Raw genomic sequence first — 15,594 nt, forward strand, 5'->3', positions numbered from 1 at the left:
AACTTGCTAAGTTTGTTTATAATTTTGCAGTTAAGATCATACACTGCTTTAAATTCAAAGTTTACCTTTTTTAAGTCATACATTTGTGCATATTTTACATTAAAGGGCTGTATTGATTTTTTAAAATGCAGTAAAGTATCATTACAATTATATAATCGTGTTTTACTGAAGTAAGTCCCACATAAATCATTTGAACGTCTTGTATTAATTCTCAAATACCAGTAGAAGTTCTGGAGTGTTCTTAAATTTTGTTTTTTAGCTAAAAACAAAATCAGAGAAAGTTTGCCAACTGTCAGAATCTTCCTCAAAACTAAAAGCGTCTCAATTAACTTTTTTTCTGAACAGATTCTGGTGAATGAGGCCCAGCATCCTCAATCCATCCAACATGGCATCAACACTAGACTAACTAGACTTATTTGGACTAGGCTGTAGAGATTTAGCAGGATGAATTCACATTAACCTCTAAAAAAATCAGGCTTTGTGTGACTCTTGTGTCTACACAACTCAATCATCAGTTTGCATCAACCTTCAGGTAATATCATCCAGCTGTAAGAGTGTCAGTGAGTGCACAAAAACGCTGATCTCCAAAAACATCAGGGGGATCATTTATTCTCATTGGCAGCCACGTCATTTGAAAAAACCTGATCAGAAAAGAAATCACAGCACACACATGATCATTGAAGCTTTTAATTTCACTTTACCAAATCAGAAAATTAAAAAAAGTCTTTTCTTGTCTTCAACAGCAGCGATCTTTGCTGTAACTGAATCACATGATCCTGATCTCTGAGTGTGCGTCAATGATAAAGGCGTTCAGGTTAGTACCTCGCACCTTCGATGATGCTATAAAGGAGCAGTTCGTCCAGTTCAGAGACGCGGCAGGGAGCATGTTTGCCGTCATAGGACTGAACCACGGAGACATCAACAACCCAGGCAGCATTAAGAGTGCTCTGAATACTGTTGGCACTTGATTTGAACAAAGAATTATTTTAATTTTAATTGCTAAATTGCTGTTTTAGAGCCAGAGTCGGTCATTATGGCTTTCTAACAGAAATTTTGTATCAATGACACGATCTAGGGTTGCTCCAAAACCTGAATTTTCGATTTAGGTATGGCATGAGTGAAAATCAAATGGTAGCGATAGAAATTAGAAGTACTAGGCAACTATAATTGGTTAAATCCTGTTTTTAAAAGACAGACTTTAAAGCTTTTGCTTTTATTTAGACATGTCTGAGGACAGAGAAACAGCAAAAAAAGACCAGCAGGATGGATCTGAAACCATGCCACCCCCATCAGAGGTCTGTAGCCTCTGTACATGGGACGCCACCTAGGCTATGAGTGCCCCAGTGATGTTTTCACTTAAAGTTAGCTACAACTTCTTCTAGACGTGCATATATTTTAAACCAAAGGGTGATTTTAAAACTCTGTTATTGTGTTGCTTGTCCAGCAGAGTAGCTCAGACTTCAACTCAGTTCTCTGAACGTCTTCTGCAGCACACATAGCCAAACATCAAAGCTAAACAGGAAGTTCGCTTGGACGTTATTGTGAAACAAGTAAAACAAATATTCTTGAATAAAATTCTTGATGCACAATTCACGTACATAAGGCCATTTTTCATTTAATCTAAAATAACATTATATCATCTGCGTATTTATGAATCTTCCCTGCATGTTAAGACATACTAACAGGTTACACATGAGTATCTGTCCTATGTATACTGTATAAAGTAATACACTAGGTTTCTACATTTTGGATTCAATTTACTGAATAAACTCACTTATGAGCTGTCATTTCTGTGCAATGCAGTCTGGGTAGTGATGCCATTCAGCTGCATTGTTCTTTTTGATAGTACTCATCTAGATCTACAAAATAGGTTCTTTGCAGTCATGTGCTTCTGATAATGTGCAAATGTCCGTTGGGGATCAGGAAGTGGGGGAATGTCATAAGGAGTGAGTGGAAACAGAGGAAAGTTAGTACTTTACAGCTCTAAATGGATCTCTACGCTGCAATCATCATCTGAATATTTCTACATACATTGAGTACGATCCCTACATTTTACAAAAAGGGGATTTTTTTCCACAATTTATCCACAATTTACCAGGAGATCAATATCAATTTACTTAGTCCTGAAGACCTATTGCCATCTATCCAGATGAAGGGAGACAAGAGCCTCAAAGAGTCTTGTACTAAGCTTAGAAGCTAGCTGAGCCCCTTTAAAAAATGAAATTTCCTCATTTTGTTAGAAAGATGTCTTTAATAAAAACGGTGATATACTATCAACTGAATAATCCTTGTGGGGTATGCAACCTTTCACAAATGGCCTTTGCTACAAACCCGCTACTTTATGTTAGTGACAGAAGATAGCTCCTATTTGAGTTCCAGTTTCTTTTCCTCTATCCTTTATTTAATCCTCATTTAAAAATTCAAACTGGTGTCAAACCCCTTGGAAGCCGAATGATCCAGATCCCTTAAATCCCTTAAAGAGACATTTTTCCCATCTTAGCAAGCAAGACTGGACAGACATCAGTTGAAGAAAAAAAATTAAGATCATAGTTTAATGAGCTGAACCAGTGATTCCATATGAGTGGGCCCACTGGTGGATATCAAGGGTATGGCAGGCGGGCCATAAGAGGCAACTGAATTATCATACAACACTTGATTTCATGATTGAATGTTTTTAAAGTCCAAGAAGTTTTTCTGACTCTTGGGGGATTGTTGAAAAGCCAGCGGCACATAAATTTGTTATAAAAGCCTGAAAAAGTGTATTTTGCATAGTATGTGACCTTAAAGTTCAGGAAAGGCTGAGCTAAACCAGACTGCTTTGTGAAATAAGAGCATACATGAGTATTGTGTGACACTTCTCGTCTAGTCTTTAGACAGAAGCTTTGTTAAATTCCTGCCTGCTGCTGTTTCTCTGTGAGCTTCTATATTTGCCTTAATGTTTCACTACTCTCAGGACACAAAGCAGCAGCAGCTTGAGAGTGTGGTTTTTTTCACACTTTGAATGCTTGGCATAGTTGTAAACAAATCAAAACATGGCCTTTTGGTAGCATTTCTCTATGCAGAAATCACTACTTGCCCCCCAAGGAGTGTTCTCTGCTGCTGCAAAGGTTTAAAGGAGGAAACTCTCAGAGTGCATTGTACAAAAGTAACAGTCTTCAAATGGCAAATGGACTTGAGCTTGTATGGAACACACCTGGTTGTCTGACTACTCAAAGTGCCGCTTTAGTCTTGTCAGTAAAGAAATTACTTTCCAAAAATGAAACATGTTTAGTTAAACGTTAACTTAAGAGAAAAAGTTCTCCATTATGCTGCCTGTGTTGTTTTCACACAATAGTCTCAGTCTCTAACTGCATGTAGCAGCTTCCTTTCACAGCCTTTAATCTGTTGCTGCAGAGAGAGCTCAGCCGTCCTTAAATGACCAGAAACACAGAGGAACACAGGATACAGTCCACCAGAGGGAGACACTGAGACGTGGTTAAAGACAGCTCTTCCAGTTAACAAGTATTTTGTCACATTTCATTTTTGAAAATGAGGAGTTAACTAGCTTTAAACGTCACAGTCCCGTGAGTTTGTTTTTATTTTACCATACTATGACACAACAACCTCACCGAGCTCCAGCAGAGTATCTGAGGGGAACTGCTCCTTTATCTGAGATTGTATTAGTGGTTTAAATGTCCACACTTCATCTGTCTGATGAGACCTCCTTTCCTCTACATCGAAGTTACTTTCACATCTTATTCTTACTTCACACATGCACAAAAGTCCTTACATTTTAAGAGTGAGCTGATGTATAAAACAGCTTTAAACAGACTGCAGAGGCTTCTGCTCCTGAGCAGAGGTCTGATCAGACAGACTTTGTGCATTCATGGCAAACTTTTGTGTGTCATTGTGTGTTCGTGTTTGATTCGTGTCTCTTATCACAGTTTTTCTCTGTCCAGCAGCTCCTGTAGTTCATTCTGGATGTCCTCTGGTAGCTCCAGAGGAGGCAGATCATCCAGACACAGATCCTCCTGAGCCGGCATCTCCAGCGGGGGTAACTGTGGGATGGCGATCTCCTTTCCCTTCCCTGTGCTTTTCCTCTCCTGCCCTCCCACTGTTCCCATAGCACCACCTGCCTGTGGGAGCACCCACAGCTCCGAACGCTCCACAAAGTCTGCTGCCTCGGCCGCCTCGGATCGCAGCCTGGCGTTTTCAGATTGTAGTCGCTCATTGTCAGCTGCCAGCCGCTGGTTTTCGTCCATCAGTTGGTCGACCAGGCGGCGTAGGTTCTCGATGGTGGTCTGTTGTTCTTCCAGTCGGGTTTTGTCGTCTTTGGTGGTCTTAGATCCAGGGCACGGTGGAGTGGAAGGCTGGCAGCCTCCAGACTGCCGTGTTTGAAGCTGGTACAGCAAGGTGTCGTACTCTCTCTCTCTCCTGACTCCAGCCCGCTCTGCAGCCGAGAGGCCTGAGGAGCCCTGCAGCTGCGACAGCCCTGCGGGATTGGTTTGGGTTGAGAGCTGTGAGGCGCCAGAGGGCTGGCCCTGGCTGGGTCGGGCTTTTGTTGCCTCCCGACGAGCCTCCCTCTTCCAGCGCTCCTGGATGAGTCGCTGCTGTTTGATGTGACTGTCCCGCTGCAGCTCCATGGACAGACGAGCCTGCAGAAAGACCATCATTAACGCAGAAGCAGCACTTACAAGAAAAACACAAAAACACTGAAGCTGCATTTCCACCCAGAGATCTGATTTCTCATTTTAAAAAGTTGCATACGCACAAAAAAGAGCTCCAATTATCTTGAATACTTACTCTACTTCTAACAGTGGGATTTTTAGGGTAAATAAATTTCCCTCTGCAGCAAGACGCATAGAGTAAACTGAGAAATGTCAGTGTCTGCTCCACATCTTTGCCCTCTTTTCACTGAGATCATCTTTATTACCTGCATGTATTTAATCTTATAACTGAGAAAAGAGTGTAAATAAAGCCCAGACGTTTATCAAAACGCATAGATAAAAAAAAATTGTTGCTTTGATAAAAGTGGATTTCTTCCATGGCCAAGAGTTGGGCTGGGCCCCACCAAGTTCTCTCCATAATCCCCCAGCCTTGGCTGAAATGAAGAAGTGCAATACAGTCAGGCACAAGCATCATTTTCAAATGTGGTCCAGATTTGATTTTAATTCCAGCATTTGCAACAGGCTAGTTAAAAATGGACCGTGGGCTGCATTTGGCCCCGGACCATAGTTTGGTACAAAGGGAAACTTCTTGTTTTTCCACTGTCAAAAGGTGGAAAAACAGCCAAAATAACTGATCTGTACCATCTTTTGTCTGGGGTACCACAGTGGTTTCCAAACTTTTCTGCTGGGCCCCTTTTTTTTAGCTGGTCACACACTAGATAACTTTCATATCTTAGATGATTTTAAAACGTGGGAGACCACAGGCAAACGGACAAATTCAAATGGTTTTTCATCCTAAAATCCTATTTGGAAGAAAAACATGCACAGATGTCTATCAATACTGTCGGCTTGCTGTCTCCACAATTAGACTGTCCTTGCATGTGTTACAGTTACAGCTAAAACTATGAAACAAGGAAAAACAATTAGGATGAAATCCTGGCTGGGATGAAGGTACAGTCGTGGTCATGCTACCTGGTCCTAGCTGTCATTGGTTGTTGAGAGATTTCCATCAGAGGCATTACAACTTAAGGCAGCCTTACACCCAACGACTTTTCCTCTGATTTAACAGTCATGGACAAAATTCCAAGAGTAAAATGATGAGAGTCTTGTTAAGGTCACAGCTCGCTCCTGTTGTCTCAATTGTTAAGTGTAAGGTGGTCATTAAAGTCGTAAATATGAAATGTGCTTGATATTTAACAATTTGAGGTCTGGGAGGCTACAACCCGAGATGAGGCAGTAAAATAATCGTGTTGTTACCACACACTTGAGGAATATCAGGATAAATCATCATTTGTGATGAGCCTCCACTCAGGATAGACCCTCATGATCACTGGGAGGCAAATCTGGCCTCAAATCGGGCAGAAAATCTGTAAGTGTGTGGCCAACTTTTATTATATTAAACAAGGTATATACAGGAAATCTGGCATCAAATTTAATACTTTTTAAGACATTTCTCAAACCCCTCTCAACATATTTTAAGACCCCATTGCCCCCTTATTTCTAACAAGTTAAATTTTTAAAGATTGTAAGATAAAGGCTTTATTATTAGAGTATGAAAAAATCTTTCTTTGAGATGCTAGCAGAGCTTACATTACCAGACTGTACTAGTATTACTAGGCAAAAGCTTCACTTTAAAGCTGCTTTTATTTGCAAAGTCCTTTAAAATGTTAACAAGTATCGGCCCCAGCCTCAGCTCCAAAACCTTCCTTCGACCACTTCTCAAAAACTTGAATTCCCCTTCATTTACATGCACACATCACTCAGTCATAAAGTTAACTTCCTAGCTTGAGACACAGCGGAGCTTTAAGGACGCAGTGATAGCTCTGGAGGGCAGAACTTACACAAGCCTGGACACCAACGTCAGATCTGGTGGAGTTCCAACAGAATCTCACCTGTGCTCAAAACTAAATGACCTTAGGATCTTTTTAAATACTTTTTAAAAGCCTTTATTTTTGCTGACACCCTGTGAAAACACTTTCAAGCCTCCCCACCTCTTCCTACACATCAATACCAATACATATATGCTTGTATAGACACAAAAAGCCAATCTCAAGCAGGAAGGACAGGTAGGGTGTGGTAAAAGGACATAGCATGACTCATACTCTCATCTTTGTTTTAGTAGTTGTGATGTCTGTTGTAGACTTATTATTAGCCCTACATTAATCTGGAAGTCCTCTCACTGCATACGCCATCCTAGCTGTGCAGAACAGCGCACATTGTTTTTACTTACATTACCAAGTCTCCTCCGAGGGGCCACACAAGCCTCTTTGGGAATCACTGGGTTACCAAGTGGGCTTATCTGACCCTGAAGAGTGGAGCTAGACTCACTGCTGTCCATTGATTGGTCATTTTGCCATAAAAATACGCTTTTAAAGGAAGTTTTTAGCCCCATAAACCTAAAATTGAAATGTCTACTCAGCTGAAGACAAGTTGTGAGCCACTGAGAACTGATGTTCTCAGTTTTAATATTCCCAGCTCTAATATCAGACACAAACACACACTGGAGTCTCACCTGCTCACACTCAGTTTTCTTCATAGCATCTGTCAAATGTTCTGGAAGAGAGAAACAGAAACACAACATAAAGAGACTTTACCTGTTCCTTCATGAACCAATACACCCTTCATTATTAACACAACTAAAGCTAGAATAATGCACACTAACATGAAGTGTGAGACACACACTACATTAAAAACATAAAGTGTAGCACATGCAGCACATTTATGTGCACTTTTAAGTCAGGCTGCAGTTATCAAGCAGAGAGGATCTTTAATTGAACTACTGTCATTTTGCTGTTAAGGTTGTCAAAATTTTTAATACTTAGGTGCATTTTTGGTAACACATGGTTAAAATGATACGATATCTCTTTATTTCACATTTGAAAGTACCAAAAGTACCAAAGCTTTAAAGAAAACAGATACACATTTCTATTTCAAAAGATGCAGTGAGTGGAGAGTGTCTTTAAACCTACCAGCTGCTTTTCCATGACAGGAGATGGCCTCTTCATACTTTCCAGCTGCCAGCAAACGGTCTGCCTTCCTGCACTGCTGATGAGCCTTTGGAGGAAGCAGAGAACAAGTAGAGTCAAAAACAGAAAAAACAAGCATCATCAGTACTGGAAAGTTCCCTACTTGTCTGAATCTCCTCTACCTGGCTCTATGCCTCCTGCATGGGCGGAGCTTCAAAGCAAGCTTTCCTGCAATAAACTTGTTTTGGATCAATGGAGGGCAGGTGAGGCCTAATCAGCTCAATAGCTTCAACTATTTATACTTTAACCCAGTGGTTCTCAAATGGTGTGCCGCGACACACTGGTGTGCCTTGAGGCGAGTCTAGGTGTGCCATGAGATTTTTTGCTACTATAAGTCATATTTACAATTATTCAGCAACACATGATTGATTTTTTTTTTTATTTACATTGTCAGTATTTTATAAACATTAATTTCCATGTATGACTGCAAATTCTATTCGCCTAATTTAAAAATCCTTATAACACCTTAAAAGGAACGCCATCTTGAGCGTATTAAACCCCCAAGAGCAATTAATGAGGAAGACCCACCAAAAAAAAGAAAAAAAAAAAAAAAACAGCCAGTAGACTGTATCATGATAATTATTTGTCACTGGGCTTATATTAGATAATAGATGACATCGTAATGAACAGATTAAGTCATTATTAGGAAATGATTTTTTTAATGCATGCTAGATAGGTTGTTTTGCATGGAAATAAATATGGTGTGCCTTGAAAACTTGGCTGGATGTTAGGTGTGCCTTGGGCAAAAAAAGTTTGAGAACCACTGCTTTAACCCTTTACCTACTGACCCAGCGCCAGCGCTGTGTTTTTTATGTCCGGAGTATTATTACCGTAACTCTGTTAAAGTTTGTCCAATCAGAAGAATTCCAATGGTGTTGGAAAGCTGAGAATTATGGGCATGCACACATATATGGTTCATTACAGTACTCGCAACCATAAGACGTGGGCATTAATAGGAAAACACTATAGCAAAACACCAGAAGTATTACGAGACCGCTACACGGATTCTTGACACTGTAACTTCTCAAAGTTTGCTCAATCTAAAGAATTCCAACGCTGACAGAGAGCTGAGAATCTGTGCTTTCTGGCAATATATGATGTGTGGTATATATATTACAGTAATGCCGAACAGCACCGCGAAAACGGCAGCTTTGGCAGAAGATGAGTGAGAAAAGGAGAGTGAAGGAAGAGAGTAAAAGGAGAGCGAGCGAGAGTGGTGTTTTGTTTTCAAAAAATAGCGTTAGATAGTGGCATTGTGTGTGTCTGTCATGTGCAATAACAATATGTTACTTGAGAATGTTGAGAATGCATTTTTCCATCTTTACTTGCACTAATTGTCGCCTATGTATATAGTTATCTTTTGCACTGTGTTTTGCACACCCAGAGTCCTAGACTCAGAAAATGACTGGTGACTGTTCTAAACATGTATAGGTTATCATTTCAAATGTCAAATCAAAACTTCATGAGCAATAACATTTCTTCTCACAAAAGCCATGAAAAACAAATCTGTTTTTGTGTTGTTTTTTTTTATTTTAAACTGCTGACAATTCCATATAATGTGCAATAATCATTAACCAGATGTTGAAAAGTCAAGTTCAAGTACTCCTGGGAAAAGGGACCGAAGCTCTCAGACTTAGGGCATTTTCTGACTATTTTACAGCCATAATAACAAAATATGTCCAAATCGCCATTTTTAGCCTCAGTAGGTAAAGGGTTAAGAAGCATTTCAATAATTCAGGCCTTATTTACTGTACTGGTTTTTGGTGCTTTTCCAGTATGTCTACCTAACTCTACTCAAGTTTTTTTCTCTTTCATCAAAAATTGTAATCACCAACTTTTTTTCGGTAACAAAATATATACTGGAATGAAAAACAAAAAATTCGTACTAAAACTTCGAGTCGCTTTGGTACCACATACGAAAAAGCAACATTAGTGTCTGCTATGCTTCAGTTATAGCTTTAATCCTGGATTAGCATGTTTGATGCTAATAATTAACCTTAGTCAGGTCTGAATCATGGCTAAGAATGATAATATTAACATTGACTTCTTTTTTTTTCCTTATGTCCCTTCATTACCAGACAAACCAATAAAAGCCATTTTAGGATTTAAACTCTGAACTGAAGCTGTGCATTGGCTCATCTGTCTCTACTGACAAGTTATCAGGTTGGTAAAAATCTTTGAAACTGTTTTACCGTGATAGAGATATACAGGTGGATCTCAAAACATCAGAATATCAGGAGAAGTTTTTTTCTCTTTTTTTGTGATTTAATCCAAAAAGGAAAACTTCCATATATTCTTCATTCATCTCATACACATAAGATGTTTTTTGTTTTAATATTGATCATTATGGCTTACAGCTCACAGAAATCAAAAATCCACCATCTCAAAATATTAGAATATAAAAAACATCAGTCCAGAAAATGATTTACAGAAATGTTGAACTTTAGTAAATTGAGGTTAGCTGTGCTACTTTTAGTGCACAAGTCAGAGCTGAAAGAGAGTTGATGTTTTTCAGAAGACTTTATAAGATGCTGTCACTTAAGTCATATGTAAGGTAGATAAAAATGTAAAGTACACCCTTAATTAAAAATAATGCTGTTGTCTGTGGTGAAACTTCCGTTCCTGGATCAGACCCCGTCAAACCCCCCAAAACAAAGTAGGGATACGTCTAAGAAGTAGAAGCAGATCAGGAGAAAGTCAGACTGGTTTTGTCATTCAAAGTGTTACCACTGCTGCTCTTTATTCCATTTACAGTCCAGCACTAGGATGACAACTCTTATGTCACTTACGAGATACATTTTGTTAGAACTCAAGAATGTTTTTTCCTAACAGATGCTGGATTTTTGCTGATATGTGATATCCAGAGATTTCCACTCATTTTAGCCGATACTGATATATACACAGCTTTTTTCATAAGTGTCTCCAATGCAGAGAGAGACTGAGTCAAAGAGTGGAGTCAAGGAGTGTGGAAATAGATAGTCTGGTAATTGCTTTACATTTTGCCTCATGGTGGGCTTCCTAGAGTGTGTAGAAACACAAGTAAACACCTTTATCTTATGGTGGTAACGTGATGCTAATATTGAAGGTCAGTATATGCTTATACTGCCAGTATGTACGGCTGATACATCAGCTGTTTTGCAAACACAATGGTGTTATCCTCCTCTGAAACACAGAAGAACACACCAGGGATGCCATGTTTAGTCTGTTGTAATGCTGCAGCTGCGCTGTTGTTGCTTTACTTCTTCTCTGTCCTTAATGGCAAATAACATACAGCCACATCACCTTTGATTTCATAATGTGTAGCCTCATGAAGATGAAAACAAACGCCTTTATTAAAGGTGGAAGTTATCAATTAATAGGGCCAAACCGATTAATCAGCTGGTCAATTTTAACAGATGATTATAGCCCTTAAAAATAATCGTTGGTGGCCCAAAAGCTGGCTGATAGACACCAGTGTCAACACTTGTATTACTATTAAAATGCGGGGAAAAGGCCTTGGTTTTACTAACATTCACACTATCAAAACAAACCAGACTTTGGGCTCAAGTGCACTTGGATCCGGGACCGGGCCTCTAGGTTGAAAGCCACCTTAGACATGTGTGTGTTCTATTACTTATCCAGTAGTGGGCGCTCCGGCTCCTTTCATGTCACACACTCAAGAGTAAGGTAAAGCTCGGAGCAGATTGGCTAAGGCATCAAATTTGTTGAAGAGAACGGTTTGCCTCAATTTTAAGTTTATAACTAAACTTAGCACAAAAAATGAGGAAATTTGTGTTTGGTACATTTTTTCTTTTTTGTAACAATGCTTCGTTGCAAAAAATTTTATACCATTGGAAAGCCTGTTTATTACCCTTTTAAATGGCGCCACATTTGTAAGGAACATGCATTTGTTGGATGAGCAGCAGAGCTTAGTATGGGTGTTGCGCCCGTGAAAAATTTGCCAAATCTGCTCTGCCAATGCCAAACAGCTAATTTTGCTGTTGCTATTGACTCTTGTTCTAAGCTTCTGGTACCCCGGGTGCTGCCAATCAGGTGCCAACCTGTGAGCATGGGCCCTGCTACAGTGGTGAGTGTCTGCTCCAAGAATCAGCATGCCATGTTTGACTGATCAGGATAGTGCCCGTGCTATAGGGCAACTTTAAGCCGGTGTTCCACAAAACCAAGCTGTGGTACTGTTTGGCGTGAGCCGTAGAACCATCTCCAAACTGAAGGCCAAGTTTCATATAATGGGGAATGTCAGAGACAGGCGGCGAAGTGGGCGTCCCAAGAAGACAACACCCCAAGAAGACCATTTCCTCACCCTATCAGCACTTAGGTACCATAGGCTGTCTTCTACAGATTTGCAGTCAAGGTTTGCAGGACAATACGGTCAACAGCTCTCTGTCCAGACAATCCAGAACAGACTGCACACAGCCAATCTCTGGTCTCACAGGACTGACAGGAGGCCTGCCATGACTGCCCTTCACCTTCAGGCCCATTTGCGCTGGTGTTGGCAACACATGCACTGGAACCTGAATATGTGGAGGAACATTATGTTCAGCAGTGAGTCCAGATTCTGCCTACAGCAGTTGGACCGTAGGATCAAAGTGTGGAGAAGACGTGGAGAATGCTATGCTGATTGCGGCACTGATAGAGTTACATCTTTTGGTGGAGACAGTCTGATGGTGTGGAGCGGCATCTCCCTCTCTGGAAAAATAGGGCTTGTCATCACTGGAGACAATCTCACTGCAGAGAGATACTGAGATAAAATTCTATATCTACTGGCAATACCATATCTCCACAGTCTGGGACCAAACTCTATCCTCCAAGATGACAACGCTTGGCCCCACGGAGCGGGGTTTATCAGAGACGACCTCCAGAATTTGGGAGTGGAGAGGATGGACTGACCTGCCAGCAGTCCTGACCTCAACCCCACTGAACACTTGTCAGCTTGGGTGTGCTGTTGGTGCCGGAGTGACCAACACAACCACGTTGGCTGAATTGCGACAAATACTGGTTGAAGAATGGGATGCCATCTCACAGCAGTGTGTGACCAGGCTGGTGACCTACATGAGGAGGAGGTGCCAGGCTGTTGTGGCTGTGTATGGTTCTTCCACAAACTACTGAAGCTCCGGTTTGTCAAATGAATAAATTGTTAAATTACCAATATGTCTTGTTTCTTCAAACTTCAATCATCCAATCCACCAAACAAGAGTCAACGGTAGAATAAGCTGTTTGGCATTGGCAGAGCAGATTTGGCAAATTTTTCATAGGTGCAACCCACATACTCAGCTCTGCTGCTCATCCCACAAATGCATGTTCATTACAAATGTGGCACCATTTAAAAGGGAAATAAACATGCTTTCCAACGTTATAAGATTTTTTGCCAAGAAGCATTGTTACAACAAAGAAATAATCTACCAAACACAAATTTCCTGACTTTCTGAGCTATGTTTAGTTTCTAGTCCATCACTCATGATGCACCCTGCTGTGTTGGTCATTCTTATCTGTTTATATAAGCAAGATAAAGTTAGGATAGCATAGCTTAACATTAACTAGTAGACAGTTAAACTTTATCCAGGTCAGTAATGACAGATGGTGCAATATCTTAAAGTAATATTAGGCTCACTCAGGCAGCTGCATGCTGCCAAATAAGACCAGAGCAAATCAGAGTTTGATTCACAATGACCTAATGGTTCAGGTACTATCACCTACAGATAATAATAAATGCATCATTTGTAAATACACTCACTGAAGTAATATAACTGCTAAACATAATTTATTAAGTCAGACCTCTGACCACTGGAAAGTTTGCTGTGTGATCTCACAAATACTACAGAGGATTCACTATCTGCTCTCATCATCATTTTCACTTTGCAGGAGACTGTCACTCTTATTGTAATAAGGTAAACGAAAATATAAGAGTAAAAAGAGGACATTATTTCCAAGAAAAAGTTTGCCAACGATTCTTTGTGGTGCCAGCACACAGACGCCCGCAAAATAATTCAATAAAAAGAAAATTATTTCAATTTAAAATTGAAGGCGACATTAATGAGTCTGTATTTACAGTTTAGGCATGATTCTCACTGCTTTAAACTCTGTACTGAGTTTGAAGCATGCTGATGTGCTGCACCACAACAGCAGCTGTGACGCACTCAGACACCTACATCTCTCAGGGTTCTGTCAGCATGGAGACCGATGCACTTGTACTAATCTACAGTGTCGAAGTCATTGATAGAGCCCACAGGCTACAAGAGGAAATATTCTTTAATAAATTTAATAACTGTCATAAACGGCCATGTGTGCAAAACAGAAAGTCTGTGCGTCTGCCTGTGTGCTGGCACACAGGGTCATCTTCCTAATTCCAGACAGTTAGTGGGACTTCAAAATTCTCCGTCATCCTTTCAAAACAATCTGTCAATGATGGAGAATTCAAGGTTAACATGAGCTATGATCACTAGTATGTGTTGTGACTCTCTGCTCCTCACTTAAATCAAAGGGAGAGCTGTTTTGGTGGGAGGAGCAGAGCACACACTGTAAGGAGGGTCACTCAACACTAAACAAAACTTATGGACGAAAAAAGCTAAACACCACATACAGCACAGTCATTTTTAAATCTAGATTTTAGTGTTGTCATGATTGTTGGAATCCAAAATCACAGCTGAGCTTGAGACCCTACTTTATCGCTTTATTATCCTTTTCATGGACCACATTTCATAAATCACATATTATATAGTACATCACCCATCCTATTAGACATATTTTCTTTTCATTTTACATCCCTCTCTTTTTACATGCTGTAACTAAAACTCCTTAAATCACCAACTCCTTCGTTTCTAAGATGTTAAAATTATTACTGTAAATCAAACCACTCAACTCGTCTTCAACTGCTACCATCCCGGCTTCCAGCATCGGTATATTACAGATATTAAATAACACTGAGTTGGCGTTTTCTGTTAATGTTCCCTTGTGTGACATTTGAACAACCTGCCAGCAGAAGCTCAGTTCTTATCAAATGGCCTTATATGCAAATTAAATGGTACCAGAAGGCTATAGTTCTTGATGATATTACATAGTCATAATTACACACAATAATCTGACAGTACGTCGGACCTTTTGTTCTCAATGTCGGGAACAATCCCGCAGGTTTCCTGTGTACCACCTTACAGCTACCAGACAACAAACAGAACGGTTAGCTGGGAGCTAGCTGGTGTAGCTTCCCATTGCAGTCAGTTAGCTACAGTAACGTTAGCATGGTATTGCAACATCCTGAGGCAAACTTACGAGGTTCAGCGGGCTGTCCACCACCTCCATGGAGTCGATTCTTCGATGGCTAACACTACATGAAAGGAGCCTCTGTCCCTCACGGACTGTCATCCGCACCGACACTAAAACTATCCGGACAAAAACAATCACAAGGAAATTACTGTCAGGGAAGCACAGTCTGCCTCCACTGCCACAGCGGCGTCAACAACACGTCATGACGTCACTGTCGGTACGTTCTGAACACACGTTTTGCTGCGTCAGGTTACCGGAAATGGGAGAAGGTTTCTGCGATTATAAAAACTTAGCTTTATATTTTAAACCCCCAGATAGTGTAAATTAAATGTTTACAGTGAGGATGTTCTTAATCAAAACTGGCAGCATAAGTAAATAACAACACTATACATTAATATTTGTGTTACTAAGTGCTTTTGCATTCAATATCACATCATAAATATCAAATATTGATTGATTTTGGGGAATTCAACCCTTTAAATGTCATTTATAGTACAAACTCTGTTGTTTCTATTATGAAACAAACAAACAAACAAAATAATCAATGATTTTTCATATAGGCCACTACATGCAAGTTGAATTTCCTTGAAGGGCATTATAATAGCTTTAAATTTGTTAATAATGAGCAATACCTTTGATATCTATGCAGTATTGTTTTTTTGTAA

The 15,594-nt window shown here is 40.1% G+C and overlaps 1 protein-coding gene across 1 annotated transcript; it reads right to left on the reverse strand.

Moving 5' to 3' along the window:
* Window positions 1–602: 602 nt before the first annotated feature.
* On the reverse strand, window positions 603–15,112 carry nrbf2b (nuclear receptor binding factor 2b). The gene is made up of 4 exons (XM_041815928.1): window positions 14,936–15,112; window positions 7,616–7,700; window positions 7,159–7,199; window positions 603–4,634 (listed from the first exon to the last, which is right to left on the reverse strand). The coding sequence occupies exons 1-4, from the start codon at window positions 15,026–15,028 to the stop codon at window positions 3,918–3,920; spliced, it is 936 nt and encodes a 311-aa protein (XP_041671862.1). The 5' UTR covers window positions 15,029–15,112; the 3' UTR covers window positions 603–3,917.
* Window positions 15,113–15,594: the final 482 nt, after the last annotated feature.

The sequence above is a fragment of the Cheilinus undulatus genome, linkage group 20, assembly GCF_018320785.1.
Source record: "Cheilinus undulatus linkage group 20, ASM1832078v1, whole genome shotgun sequence".
Taxonomy (NCBI): domain Eukaryota; kingdom Metazoa; phylum Chordata; class Actinopteri; order Labriformes; family Labridae; genus Cheilinus; species Cheilinus undulatus.

Coding starts and splice junctions, on each gene's coding strand:
- nrbf2b (XM_041815928.1), bottom strand. CDS start 15,028: ATGACAGTCCGTGAGGGACAGAGGCTCCTTTCATGTAGTGTTAGCCAT. Junction 7,701..14,935: donor TGGACAGCCCGCTGAACCTC/GTAAGTTTGCCT, acceptor CTTCCTCCAAAG/GCTCATCAGCAGTGCAGGAA. Junction 7,200..7,615: donor CTGTCATGGAAAAGCAGCTG/GTAGGTTTAAAG, acceptor TCTCTCTTCCAG/AACATTTGACAGATGCTATG.